Raw genomic sequence first — 14,938 nt, 5'->3', positions numbered from 1 at the left:
AAAGAGAGAGAACATGAAAAAGTTAACAAGTTTATGAGTTCTGAGGGAAACGTTTCATCACTGCACAGTAAACTGCCATCATTTTCAATTTTGAAAAAAAAAAATTAAATCTTAAAAATATTTTTTTCATATAGCAGAAGGACAGTGTTTTACACATACCAATTTTCATTATTGTACAAGATACATTAATGGAGGAAAAAAATGTTGAATATTTCCAAAAAAATTACTTCTGTAAGCTGTACCTAACCTCTTAAAGTAAATAATACGAAATAAACGAAGGGAACTAAATTGCATTAAAAGAGGAAGTTGATGGGGATTATTCTCTGTTAGATGAATAGAACAGATATTTCTCTCTCCATCTCGTCTTCTGTGATAATGATACGGATGTTTCTGTATTGTGGAAAACCTTCAAAATCTCGTAGTTGGTGAAATACCATTAACTTTTTAAAGCACACAAAATGAAGTCATTTACGTTATGGATAAAATGAATCGAATTTAATTAAATTAGATATGAAAGTGATAGAAATTAATTATAGAATTGAAAAGGAAGTAATAACATAAATGCGAAATAAATTGAAATAAAATAAATTACATAAAGTGAAATCCAGCAAGGGCGATTATATTCCATCAGTGTAAAAGAGCGTAATAGCATAATGTGGACTACAACTGTCGAGCCTAGCTTCTCGTGTCTGTGCAGTGTTTTTATTTACAGCCATTATCGACTGAACTAAGATATTCGTCGCAATTCAACTTAAATTTCTTGCGTATCTGAAACTTTCTGCTACATATTGATGCGATCGTCAATATAGAAATTGTATTGTATTGTATTTATTAACATTCCATGGTATTCATACATTGCTTACAGCTAGAATATGGAACAAGTCAAAAAACTTAATACTATTATAAAATCTTAATTTACAGTCACAGTCTAGATGGAATATATATAGATGAGATTTACAATATAGTCTACTAGTACAACACAAAGTTTTAGTATCAATTTCATGAAGTGTTATTGAATGTCATGAATTCACCTACAGAATGGAAGGCGTGAGAAATTAGGTACTTCTTCAATTTAGCTCTAAATAATTTTATGTTTTGAGTTTCATTTTTTATATCGATAGGGAGGCTGTTAAAATTTTTTGCTGCCATATAACGCACTCCTTTTTGATAGCACGATAGACTTGCCGATGGAGTATGAAATTCATTTTTTTACGTGTATTTATGCTATGAACTGTTCAATTAGTTACAAAGTTTTCACGATTACATACGAGGAAGATTATTAATGAAAAGATATACTGACAAGTCATGGGCATTATTTGTAGTTTTTTGAAAATAGTCCTACACGATTCCCTAGATTTGGCACCTACTATTATTCTAATTAAAATGTCAGGATAGGAGACGAAATGTCAAAAGGAAGTGAAATTGGAAGAGTAGCACGTTAAGTGTGTCCGTTATTACCTACCCTGTTCAATATCTACTTGGAGAATTTAGTAAAAAACTTTTTTCAGAACATGGGAGGATAAAGTGCATGAGATTTGCTGATTATATGGCGTTGTTAGCAGAAGAGGAAATTATACTAAAGGATACTACTGGAGCTAAATGACAGCTGTGAGCAGTATGGGATGAAGATAAATGCAAGTAAGACGAAGTGCATGTCCTAGGAAAAAAATAAAAAAGATAAAGTTGCGAATTCTAAATAAGGCAGTAGAGCAAGTGGACAGCTACAAATACTTGGGGTGTACTATAAGGAATAACATGAGCTGCTGCCAGGAAGTTAAAAGGAGGATAGCAATGTCAAATAAGCTTTTAATAGAAAAAAGAGCATTTTCTGTGGACCTCTGGAAAAAGAACTAAGGAAGAGACTAGTGAAGTGCTTTGTGTGGAGTATGTTATTGCATGGGGCAGAAACATGGACATTACGACGAAATGAAGAGAAACTAATTTTAAATGTGGTTGTGAAGAAGGATGGAACGTGTGAAGGAGAGGGACAGAATGAGAATGTTTAACCCTTAAATTGGCAAAACTTCAATTCTCACACTAGTTTATTTAACCTTGTCGGACTGTAAAGAAAACAACTATCGCAATGTCCATATTTTATATGTTGTACAATATTATGTAGTATTGTGAAATTTTAATTTTCCAACCAATTTTTTTTTTCATCGTTCTGTTAAAATTATAGCATACTAGTGGCTTGTGCAGCAAATGCTGCTGCAAACTAAGTTCGTTAGACGTTCAAATAAATATTTTTCAGATTTATTTTCAATGAAGAATACTTGTCTTTTTTATAGTTATTTGATTCCATAATAATGAAACGTACTCCCTCTGAATGGATTTTTTTTAGGCCAAATACTTTTTCTTGAACCTATCCAACTTCAGTTTTTGAGTTTCAACGCGAAAACGCAGTAGCTATTTCAGGTCATTGTGGATTGTAGGCAAAAGTTAAAAAAATGTCATGTTTGCTAAGCTTTCGAAGAATAGCATTTTCGTATAGCTGCTGCATGTAGAACTTTAAATGTAGAGCGTAAAATCATTTTATCCTACTAAAAGATCTTGCTGAAATGATCTGGAGACTACAAAATTTTCTAGGCCTCTTATTTTATCAGTAAGTAATACCTTTTGATATTTCTTAGGAACTGAAATTTTTGCGCTCTCTCGAGCCAATACTGAAGACAATGACACATATCAATATCTACACTACACCGCCATTAAGTATATGGAAAAAGATCCAACCCCACTGGGTTAATAAGTATAAAAATATTTGATTTTTAATAACAATATTATTATCTTACTTAAGTTTTGTAGTTATATATAGCAGCCACTCAGTAAATTATAGAAATGAAGATCTAAATTAAGATATACTCTACATTTACTTACATAACCTCAAAACGTTTCACTTTCACGTCATCAATATAGCATCAATATTATGTACAATTAATGAAAAATAGACGCATCATGATATTAACTATAATAATATTTAATTTCTAATGGTAACAATGTCATCAAACCACCTCAAGTTTCGTAGATTTGAATATCCAATACACAGCTGTACTCAGAAAATTATACACTGCAGAATCAGTTTTTAATAACAAATTGAATTGAGCTCTAAATATGTCGGCAATCCTGCAGGTCATGGCCTTCGTGTAATAGCCTATTGTTTATTGCAGTGTGTGTTTTGTTCTGAAATTCAATCAAGTCGGCCGTGATTCAATAAAATTAGTTCTCAAAACTGACAACAGGTGGATTTTGGAAAATAGGAAAATTATGTAGGAAAATTAACATTTCAGTGAAAACTACTACTTTTCCGAAAAACGTTGGGCTCCAAGCTTCAAAATGAGGGGCCATTTATTAAAATCCGTTCAGCCGTTTTCCCGTAATTTCCATTACCAGTTCAAAATATATACATAGAAAAGCCTATTTACCTGTTGTATACTATAGAATACTTATGGCCAGTTTGTCCAAGAAATGTTTAATTTGGCTTAACTAGTGTTAAATTAACAGTCTGTTTATTTTTAACGTTTTGTTATTGTATTTTCCATTTCTTCAATATAATTTTGTTTAAAACAACCAACACTTACCTGTAACAGTCGTTAGCACTATTTTAACCGCTCAATAGCAGTTGGTAATGATTTTGCACATGTAAGGCAATTTTTTAATGGCTGATATTATTCTTTAAATTCTATATTGTAGAGTAAGTCATGAAACATGTATAAAATCATAATCTGGTACAGTAGGCCATGATAGATAAAGAAGAAGACAAATGAAAGTTGTAGGTGACTACTATTGAATAATAATAATATTACAAAGTAAAGTTACAGTACTAATATTAACATGACTTCTCAAAGAAGCAATTTTTCTTAAACCTTTTTAATCTAATAGTCACTGTGTATTTTGAAACACTATTGACATTGGCTATAGTTGGTTAAAAAGAGGCAGTATCATAGAATAAAGCGTTAATAGTAGATGCTGAATTGGAGTAAGTGGTCTATTTCTGTTTGTAGGATATTCAAGTCTGGTTTAAATTTCTTGTAAAATTTTGAGGCCTGCTTGTTTTCAAAATCTATGTTGTCACAAATTGGGTATCATGCATAGTAAATAAATCACCATTCCTAGTTACCTTGCCACGTTGAGATCCCACATTTTCTAAATATTCAATATATAGCCTAATAGCTCAGTATCAAAATAAACAGCCAATATGATAATCAGTTCACTTTTGAAGATTATCTTCCTTATATTAGCTTTTCAGATTGTCTTTTAAATATTATGTTATAAGTCATTCAAGAAATATTTCTTAAAGAGAGACATAAAATATTTTCACAACTTCTGTTTGAATAGCTGTGGTGTCATCTGCCACATTTAACTATCTGTCAAATGAGTTAACTGCCTAAAATCCTATATTTAAAGTTAACAAACACTTAACAATCTGTTAAGCCAAGCTAGTGTTGAAGACATGAAAAAAATATATTTAACAAACTGTTAAAAAAATCCACAAACGATTAGGGAAAACACGGAAATTTTACTTGAAGCAAGTGCGATTGGTTTGGAAGTAAATCCCGAAAAGACAAAGTATATGATTATGTCTCGTGACCAGAATATTGTACGAAATGGAAATATAAAAATTGGAGATTTATCCTTCGAAGGGGTGGAAAAATTTAAATATCTTGGAACAACAGTAACAAATATAAATGACACTCGGGAGGAAATTAAACCAGAAAAAAAATATGGGAAATGTGTGTTATTATTCGGTTGAGAAGCTTTTATCTTCTAGTCTGCTGTCAAAAAATCTGAAAGTTAGAATTTATAAAACAGTTATATTACCGGTTCTTCTGTATGGTTGTGAAACTTGGACTCTCACTCCGAGAGAGGAACATAGGTTAAGGGTGTTTGAGAATAAGGTGCTTAGGAAAATATTTGGGGCTAAGAGGGATGAAGTTACAGGAGAATGGAGAAAATTACACAACGCAGAACTGCACGCATTGTATTCTTCACCTGACATAATTAGGAAAATTAAATCCAGACGTTTGAGATGGGCAGGGCATGTAGCACGTATGGGCGAATCCAGAAATGCATATAGAGTGTTAGTTGGGAGACCGGAGGGAAAAAGACCTTTGGGGAGGCCGAAACGTAGGTGGGAGGATAATATTAAAATGGATTTGAGGGAGGTAGGATATGATGATAGAGACTGGATTAATCTTGCACAGGATAGAGACCGATGGCGGGCTTATGTGAGGGCGGCAATGAACCTTCGGGTTTCTTAAAAGCCATTTGTAAGTAAGTAAGTTCAGAATTTAACATTCGTTAAATGTTTTAACAATACTTGGAGAAACCGGCCATTAGTGAATTTAAGGGCTAATTTCATGCCCTCTATCACATGAGAAAATTAGGAATAGATATTCTGTTACACCCTATATAATTGTCCTTAACTTACTACGATTTATGCAGTCATATACAACGGTAACACTGGACTCATAAATAAAGCTTTCACTCAAAAATAACATAAGCTGAAGAGTAATTAACTTAAATATTTAAGGAAATTGCTCTTTAATGAAGTAGTAATTAAACACTTCGACATTGTAATTATTTCTAACACAGGAAGTAATCTGTTCGCCGTGTTAGTCATGCAACTTGTGAGACATTATTGTATAGTGTGCAGACTAAACGAAATCATTCAGGCGTTGTCCTGCTTAAAGTTTGTGGTCGGTGGTTCATTCCATGGAAGTTCGAGGAAGCATTAGAGTTCACGTAGTCTTATTATCTTACTACATCAGACATTGCTGGAATTACGTGAGCAGAAAAACAAGGAGTTCAGGTCTGATGACGCCGCGCCGGGTGCTTTGCAGCTCAAGTGGCCTGCGACACACACAAGCACAATGTGTGGCAATGGAGATTATAATGAGGGCGACATTAATACATTGCTTTGTCGGAACTGTGAGAGTTGAGTGATATTCATAATCATAAATCGTATTTATCGTCGTAGCTTATCGTAATTGTTTTAATCGTGATCGTCGTAATCGTAATCGTGATTCTGGTAATCGTGACCGTCGAAATTGTCATAGTCGTATTCGTGATCCTTGTAATCGCTATTGCTTTATTCATGACCGTTGTAATTCTGATCGTCGTGATCGTGACTGTCATAATTGTGATCGTCCAAATCGTGACCTGATTTTTTTTATGTTATTGGGTTATTTTACGACGCTTTATCAATATCTAGGTTATTTAGCGTCTGAATGAAATGAAGGTGATAATGCCGGTGAAATGAGTCCGGGGTCCAGCACCGGAAGTTACCCAGCATTTGCTCGTATTGGGTTGAGGGAAAACCTCGGAAAAAACCTCAACCAGGTAACTTGCCCCGACCGGGAGACCTGATTGTGACTGTCATAATTATGATCGTTGTAACCGTTCTCATAATCGTGATCGTCATAATCGTGACTTATCGTGATCGTCATAATTCTGATTGTTGTAATAATTGAAGGGTTCAGAGCCATAGTGGGCCAAGCGCCATTTATTAAAAACGGAGAAAGCAAGGGTTAAAGTTAAATGAATACCATAGTTTAATGAAGACTGACATATCATTCAGTTTCAATGTGTATACTTCATATTATTTGCTATATGTTTTCTTTTAATTATGATAATAACTTCATTTTAACCCCTTTTTTCTACGGTTTTACTAAATGGCGCTTGGCACACTATGGTTCTGAACCCTTCAGTTATGATCGTTGTAATCGTGGCCTTCGTAATTGTGATCGTCCAAATCGTGACCTGATTGTGACTGTCATAATCGTGGTCGTTGTAACCGTCGTCATAATCGTGACTTATCGTGATCGTCATAATTCTGATTGTTGTAATTATGATCGTTGTAATTATGATAGTTGTAATCATGGCCGTCGTAATTGTGATCGTTACAATCGTTGTAATTATAGCCGTCGAAATACAACGCTTTCAGTCCATTTTTATGAAAGAACTGTACTCAGTTTTTTATCCACCCGTCTACGGACTGAGCTTTTTTCAAATGATAGGCTATACACAATAACACAAACTTTTGGCGTTGTTTTGGAAGAAAAGAAGCTTAAAATATAATGATAGAAATCTAAAAAATAAAATCATATATAATTTATGTACAAATAATAAAAATCACCAAATGGACTGAGTGAGTTTTGGGATCACATTCTTCAATCGAAAAATAAGTTTGCATATATTCCATTTCTCGTGTTGTATATTATTAGTCAGATATATTAAAAGTTCTATTCTTAACTATAATTGAATGGGTTACATCAGCTTCTTGTCTATGCGGATGACGTGAATATGTTAGGAGAAAATACACAAACGATTAGGGAAAACACGGAAATTTTACTTGAAGCAAGTAAAGCGGTCGGTTTGGAAGTAAATCCCGAAAAGACAAAGTATATGATTATGTCTCGTGACGAGAATAGTGTACGAAATGGAAATATAAAAATTGGAGATTTATCCTTCGAAGAGGTGGAAAAATTCAAATATCTTGGAGCAACAGTAACAAATATAAATGACACTCGGGAGGAAATTAAACGCAGAATAAATATGGGAAATGCGTGTTATTATTCGGTTGAGAAGCTGTTATCATCCAGTCTGAAAATCTGAAAGTTAGAATTTATAAAACAGTTATATAACCGGTTCTTCTATATGGTTGTGAAACTTGGACTCTCACTCTGAGAGAGGAACATAGGTTAAGGTGTTTGAGAATAAGATGCTTAGGAAAATATTTGGGGCTAAGCGGGATGAAGTTACAGGAGAATGGAGAAAGTTACACAACACAGAACTGCACGCATTGTATTCTTCACCTGACGTAATTAGGAACTTAAAATCCAGACGCTTGAGATGGGCAGGGCATGTAGCACGTATGGGCGAATCCAGAAATGCATATAGAGTGTTAGTTGGGAGACCGGAGGGAAAAAGACCTTTAGGAAGGCCGAGACGTAGATGGGAGGATAATATTAAAATGGATTTGAGGGAGGTGGGATATGATGATAGAGACTGGATTAATCTTGCACAGGATAGGGACCGATGGCGGGCTTATGTGAGGGCGGCAATGAACCTTCGGGTTCCTTAAAAGCCAATTGTAAGTAAGTAAGTAAGTTCTTAACTATAAAACTCTTTTCAACACATTACCCCAAGAAAGTCATTTTCCGTGTAATAAAGAGTATTTTCATAAACGAGTAAAATTATCATTATTTTTTTATTTTACAAGGATTTGTGTTTCGAATGGGGTTTAGTACTGGTTTGGCGGGGGGGGGGAAGGGGTCGAAAAGAAAGTCTCGCCCAAAAGTGTGTCGCGCCTTCAGAAAGTTTGGGAACCACTGCTATAGATTCTTCGTCTGTCGATTACTTCATTGGCATGTCGTGTAGTTTAGAAATTATAGACGCCACAAAACTGGCCTGAAAATGTGTCTGTCGACTTTTTGTGATGGCACTCTGTTAGTGAACCGAGATTATAAATGCATTAACATAAAAAAATGACATGTTAGTGGAACAGACCCCTCGGTCTAATATTCCTTACAGGAAGTCGATGACGCGCAGAGGAAGGAAATGATCCACTTTATATTCTGTTACAAATATAGATGCACATACGTAGAGGTTACTCTTATTTTTCTGTAATTTATAGCACATTCAGTCCTGTATTTGATTACAACAAACACGATCGCTTCCATATGCCACCGGTGGTCTCGCCGTAGACAATTAGCGACTGCCTGGAATGGTACCTCGAAGCCAGTGTTTGTAGATCTGCAATGGTGTGCCTCTAGCTACAACTCGACTTCATGAATATGTTAGGGATGGAGGTGAGGGGCGCTCAAATCCGGGCATGACGGATACAAACTGAGATTAGATTAATTGCTAGATAATTACTGCCTGATAAGCTTTATGTCGTAGCGTGAGATGAAGCTTCATAGTTGTCATCGAACACACGTAATCCAGCAGGAAATGCTGCTAATAAAACACGCGATGCACTTGCGATAAACTCGCTGCGGATTTAGAGACGCTCTTGATGATTGGAAGGGACCGTGGCCATGGGTTGTTTGTGCAGTCCTGGGGGACAAAGAGAGGAATAAGGTCATGATTTCATGAGGAACATTATTAATCGAAACTGGCTTACGAGAAGTACTGCTTGTCGCTACAAGATGGATGAAAATTCAATATCTTAACATGTCTTAATCTGCCTTTAATTAATATCTGCAAATTTATGCAAACATATGCAAAGCTGTGCTTGAAGAGGGGAAGTGGGCGATTAAAAGTAGGAAGAACAGTAGGAAGATATAAAAGAAGAAAAATTAGGTAGGCCTAATAAATATCTAAGAAAAGGAATGAAAAAACAAACAAAGCATCTAAAAAGAGAAAAACAATAAAAGGAACCACCAATCATTAAGAAAAGTGACAAAGCAAACAAGAAAAATACAAGAAAGCAATTAATAAAAATTAATAAAGGAAGAACAATAAGAAATAAAACAGAGCAAGAAATATATTTATTTTATTTTTTATTGGGTTATTTTACGACGCTGTATCAACATCTAGGTTATTTAGCGTCTGAATGAAATGAAGGTGATAATGCCGGTGAAAAGAGTCCGGGGTCCAGCACCGAAAGTTACCCAGCATTTTCTCGTATTGGGTTGAGAGAAAACCTCGGAAAACCTCAACCAGGTAACTTGCCCCGACCGGGATTCGAACCCGGGGCACCTGGTTTCGCGGCCAGACGCTCTGACGGTTACTCCACAGGTGTGGACGCAAGAAATATAAGAAAACGATAAAATAGGGAACGAAAATGCAATAGAAAATAAATTAAAAGCAACAAACAAGAAATGACAGGAGATTTATCGAATCCCTGTAATCTCGTGAAACGTTTATGCTGTTCGTTATTGTTTTTGTGACCATGGTTGGGATTGTAAGGATATTTGGGATTTAAGGGGTTAGGTACAGCTTACAGCAGTAAAATTTTGGAAATATCCAACATTTTTTATCTCCATTACTGTATCTTGTACAATAATGAAAATTAGTATATGTAAAACACTGTCGTTCTGCTATGTGAAAAAAAAATATATATATTTTTACGATTTAAAAAAGATATTTACATTTTTCCTTCAAAATTCAGTTCACTGTGCAGTGATGAAGCGTTTCCCACATAACTAAAAAACTATCCAACATTCTTTGATGAAATTTTTTGTTTTTATTTATGCATGTCATATCTACAATATGATGCAAGATCACTTCTCTATCTTTGATAGATTGTCTGATAATAAATTAATTTAAAAAATGGTCAAATATCAATATTTTCTTCTAACACAAAATAAAAAAAGTATTATTTATTAAGGAATGTAGTTGAAAGACCATGATATCGTAAACTTGAGTTTCAGCAATAATTTTTTTTTGAGATTTACAAAGATTTTATTGAAAGCAAAAATTACATACAATAACAAAGATTTTACAATACTATTGTAATACTCGTATATGAATATTCTGCAAAATTCGAAATTGATTACCAATCTCATAGTCAAATAGCCTATAACTTATATAACAAATTATTGTATAAATACAATATAACTGGGTCACACCCGAAAAAGCAAAATGCTTGAGGTCGGGTATGAGCAATAATGAAAACTGGATAGGAGAAAATTAATAATAATAATAATAATAATAATAATAATAATAATAATCACAACTGTCATTAAACTGTTTAATGTAATTACGCATAAAGTTTAAAAAGAATAAGAAAAAAAAACAAACAAACAAACGGTACCATAGCCTATACATAAAGAAAGAGAGAGAACATGAAAAAATTAACAAATTTATGAGTTATGTGGGAAACGCTTCATCACTACACAGTGAACTTACTTACTTACTTACTTACTTACTTACTTACTTACTTACAAATGGCTTTTAAGAAACCCGAAGGTTCATTGCCGCCCTCACATAAGCCCGCCAGCGGTCCCTATCCTGTGCAAGATTAATCCAGTCTCTATCATCATACCCCACCTCCCTCAAATCCATTTTAATATTATCTTCCCATCTACGTCTTGGTCTCCCTAAAGGTTTTTTTCCCTCCGGTCTCCCAACTAACACTCTATGCATTTCTGGATTCGCCCATACGTGCTACATGCCCTGCCCATCTCAAGCGTCTGGATTTTAAGTTCCTAATTATGTCAGGTGAAGAATACAATGCGTGCAGTTCTGTGTTGTGTAACTTTCTCCATTCTCCTGTAACTTCATCCCGCTTAGCCCCAAATATTTTCCTAAGCACCTTATTCTCAAACACCCTTAACCTATGTTCCTCTCTCAGAGTGAGAGTCCAAGTTTCACAACCATATAGAAGAACCGGTAATATAACTGTTTTATAAATTCTAACTTTCAGATTTTTGGACAGCAGACTGGATGACAAAAGCTTCTCAACCGAATAATAACACGCATTTCCCATATTTATTATGGTTTAATTTCCTCCCGAGTGTCATTTATATTTGTGACTGTTGCGCCAAGATATTTGAATTTTTCCACCTCTTGGAAGGATAAATCTCCAATTTTTATATTTCCATTTCGTACAATATTCTGGTCACGAGACATAATCATATACTTTGTCTTTTCGGGATTTACTTCCAAACCTATTTCTTTACTTGCTTCCAGTAAAATTCTCGTGTTTTCCCTAATCGTTTGTGTATTTTCTCCTAACATATTCACGTCATCCGCATAGACAAGAAGTTGATGTAACCCGTTCAATTCCAAACCCTGCCTGTTATCCTGAACTTTCCTAATGGCATATTCTAAAGCGAAGTTAACTACCACCATTATGAATTTTGAAAAAAAAAAATCTTTTTTAATTTGTAAAAATATTTTTTTCATACAGCAGGACAGTGTTTTACACATATCAATTTTCATTATTGTACAAGTTACAGTGATGGAGGAAAAAAATGTTTAATATTTACAAAAGTTTTACTGCTGTAAGCTGTACCTAACCCTTTAAAATAAAATTTCGGTATTTCTTTTCATGTCTGTCTTCATACTGCCCGCCTATAAATTTAGCAAGGCGGAGCCTTCTCTTCAACTCAGAGCCATCTATATACAAAGGCCGAGCATTGGGTCGGCAACACCGTAATTAACTGTCAAGCGGAGGCCTACGATACAAAAGCACGTGTTTGTGTTAATGTCGATTTTCAATGTAAATGAATGTTACAACAAGTGTGTGTCGGTGAAATTATATTCGCGGTCGTACCAAACATTCATTGTTTATGTATTATAAACTAAGTGCGTGTTGGCGATAAAAACAAGACAAGAAATGAAAATAAAATGGTTGCAGTCTTCGACAATTTTTACGGTTAATGATGACAAAGTCATTGACAATTCTTCTAGATATTAATATTGTATAAATTACATTTTTATCGTCTTGCTGTGGTTTGTGGTGTATCAGAATTCTAGCCAAATTGTTGGGTTTCGCCTGCTACATATATCAATAAAGTTACGCCGTTCGTTTTCAAGGTTTGTTTATTAATATTTTCTTTTCTAATAAATTAGTTATACATATGTTTCGTTTCACTTAGTATTTACAGGATTTAAAATTCACTGAGTTTACGCTAATTGGCACATACGTAATAGTTCATGTGTTTTGTTACGAAAATGTTAAAGGTATGTTTCTGCATTTTTTCATAGATCTTTATACTTGGCTTAACTTTATTTACCAGAGCAGTGTATATTGGAGAGTACCGCATTCTTTTGATCCGACAAATGCCGACGCGGCGGCCATATTTACTCCTGCGGAGACTCGGTACACCGTAAGATTTGCGTAGGAACTCAGGTTTCTAGTGTGATTTTCCATCGTTATCATGAAGAATGCCGTGTTGTTGTGCAGTTAATCAATGTGTAATCAATTACTGTTGTACTGAATTAGCATTACAGCTTATTGTCTATGCGGGTGACATGAATATATTACGAGAAAATACACAAACTATTACGGAAAACACGGGAACTTTACTGAAGCAAGTAAAGTGGTTGTGAGACTTGAACTCTCACTTTGAGGAACAGAGATTAAGAGTGCTTGAGAATAAGGTTCTTAGGAAAATATTTGTGGCTAAGAGGGATGAATTTACAGGAGAATGGAGAAAGTTACACAACGCAGAACTGCACGCATTGTATTCTTCACCTGACATAATTAGGAAGATTAAATCCAGACGTTTGAAATGAGCAGGGCAAGTAGCACGTATGGACGAATCCAGAAATCCATATAGAGTATTGTTGGGAAGCCGGAGGGAAAAAGGCCTTTGGTGAAGTTGGCGATTCTGAACAATTAGTTGAGTTTCTAGGTATAGATGTAAGTAAACCCGAAACAGAAAGGTCCAGTGAAGATGAATCTGAGCAAAAGAAATTGATATAGGCTAAATTTTAATTTAACTGAAAATGGAAATATTGACTTGAGTGAACAACAAGCTCTTTACTATTTGTTGGGATCAGTATTGTTCAAAATAAAACAAAATAAGTTATATACTATTTGTGAAAACTGTATTTCATATCTAATACCTGATAACAGGGATGAATCTATAAATTTTATTAGCATACTAGTGACTCTCAAGTCGTACATGGAAATGTCAAGTATACCCTTATAAATTCGTGTTTGATATAATTCTAAATGCAGAAAAATATGAAACGTTGGTAGAACATATATTGACACTAAAGGATTTGAAGTCTTTATTCATTAACACTTCAACTCATACGTTCTCAATTCGTTATAATATATTTGAAAAAGTCTTATCACTATTTTATAACTAGAATATATTTATTGTTAAGAAAATTGTCTGTTATAACAAATGCACGACAACAATTTGCTAAATGTGGCGGTCGAAATGTTGGTGTAAGAATTGCATTAGAAAATTGTTGATGTTATCCCTATTGAAATGGACATAACATAAATAATAAAGTGTTATCTCCCATGAGTCATTTCGCTATGACAATAATGTTTGTTAATCCTTGTCTCCTATGTTCAATAAACTACAACAACATGTATGACATCGCCTTTAATTACCATTGTTCTAGCATTACTGCTTACGCTTCTGTGCCGAGCAAGGAGAAAATATGGCTGCCGTCGTCGAGAATGCGGTACTCTCTAATGTACACTGCTCTGTTATTTTCATCCTCATACTTTATTATAATATGTGAATAGTTTCCTCTGTTTATATTTTTATTTTATTTCCATAATTTACCTTCTTAGCTCGTTTTCTGTAGTTATATTTATTTAAAATTATATTTTAAAAAGTTTATAACAAATAATTCAGGATAACAGTGTTGTTATGGCGTCTGGCCAGGTTCAAATTAAAACTGGCTTCATAGGCATCTTAAATATTTATAGAAAAGCACGACAGATAACACCGGTTATCAGCTGGGATGTCTCGCGGCGGCTGACCTTGACGACGCCGGGAACACATTTCGACCAGTTTCGCCTATGTCCTATCAACTTAACCGGCGGACACCCGTTAGAATGCAGAATTCAGAATGTAAACTGTACTGTACCTGGCTGGATTCCCTTTCCAGTTCGGTGAGGACGTAAAATCGAGGATCGGGCGCATTCTCCCAGTCGCCGTGAGGTCGGTACTTTGCTGACAGTCGAGGAAGCAAGTAAGATGATGTTTCGTGGTCTGGAGAGGGTGCCGCGAGAGCTTCAAGGAGAGGAGGATCATAGTAGGCCACGCTGCACGACACTAGCGCTGCAAGCAGCAACGTCGGAACTACTGCAAGTATCATGTTCGCCTGAAACAAAGCAGAAATAAAATTGTTACAAGCGGTAAAGCACCGGCGTAGCGTGTTTGGCGGCTGATGCGGAGCTGCTCTCGGGTGTGGGTTCGAGTCTCTATTGGGTTGATTACCTTGTGTTTCTTTCCGAGGTTTTCGCGAACTGTAAGGCGAATGTCAGATAATGCCTGGCGAATTCTCGGCCTCATCTCGA

At 35.0% G+C, this 14,938-nt stretch overlaps 1 protein-coding gene across 2 annotated transcripts in view; it reads right to left on the bottom strand.

The window, feature by feature from the left end:
* Dh44 (diuretic hormone 44) overlaps positions 1-14,738 on the bottom strand; it is a 53,942-nt gene extending 39,204 nt beyond the window's left edge. For both annotated transcript variants that reach the window (XR_011333363.1, XM_069832473.1), the window contains exon 1: positions 14,506-14,738. Coding sequence is in view for 1 of the 2 variants with exons in the window: in XM_069832473.1 (XP_069688574.1) it covers positions 14,506-14,736 (231 nt within the window). In the remaining variant the exon portion in view is untranslated. The remainder of the gene's footprint in view (positions 1-14,505) is intronic.
* Positions 14,739-14,938: the final 200 nt, after the last annotated feature.

The sequence above is a fragment of the Periplaneta americana genome, chromosome 8 (assembly GCF_040183065.1).
Source record: "Periplaneta americana isolate PAMFEO1 chromosome 8, P.americana_PAMFEO1_priV1, whole genome shotgun sequence".
NCBI lineage: Eukaryota > Metazoa > Arthropoda > Insecta > Blattodea > Blattidae > Periplaneta > Periplaneta americana.
Note: the sequence above shows the minus strand (reverse complement) of the source record. Positions and strands in the feature narration are given on the sequence as shown.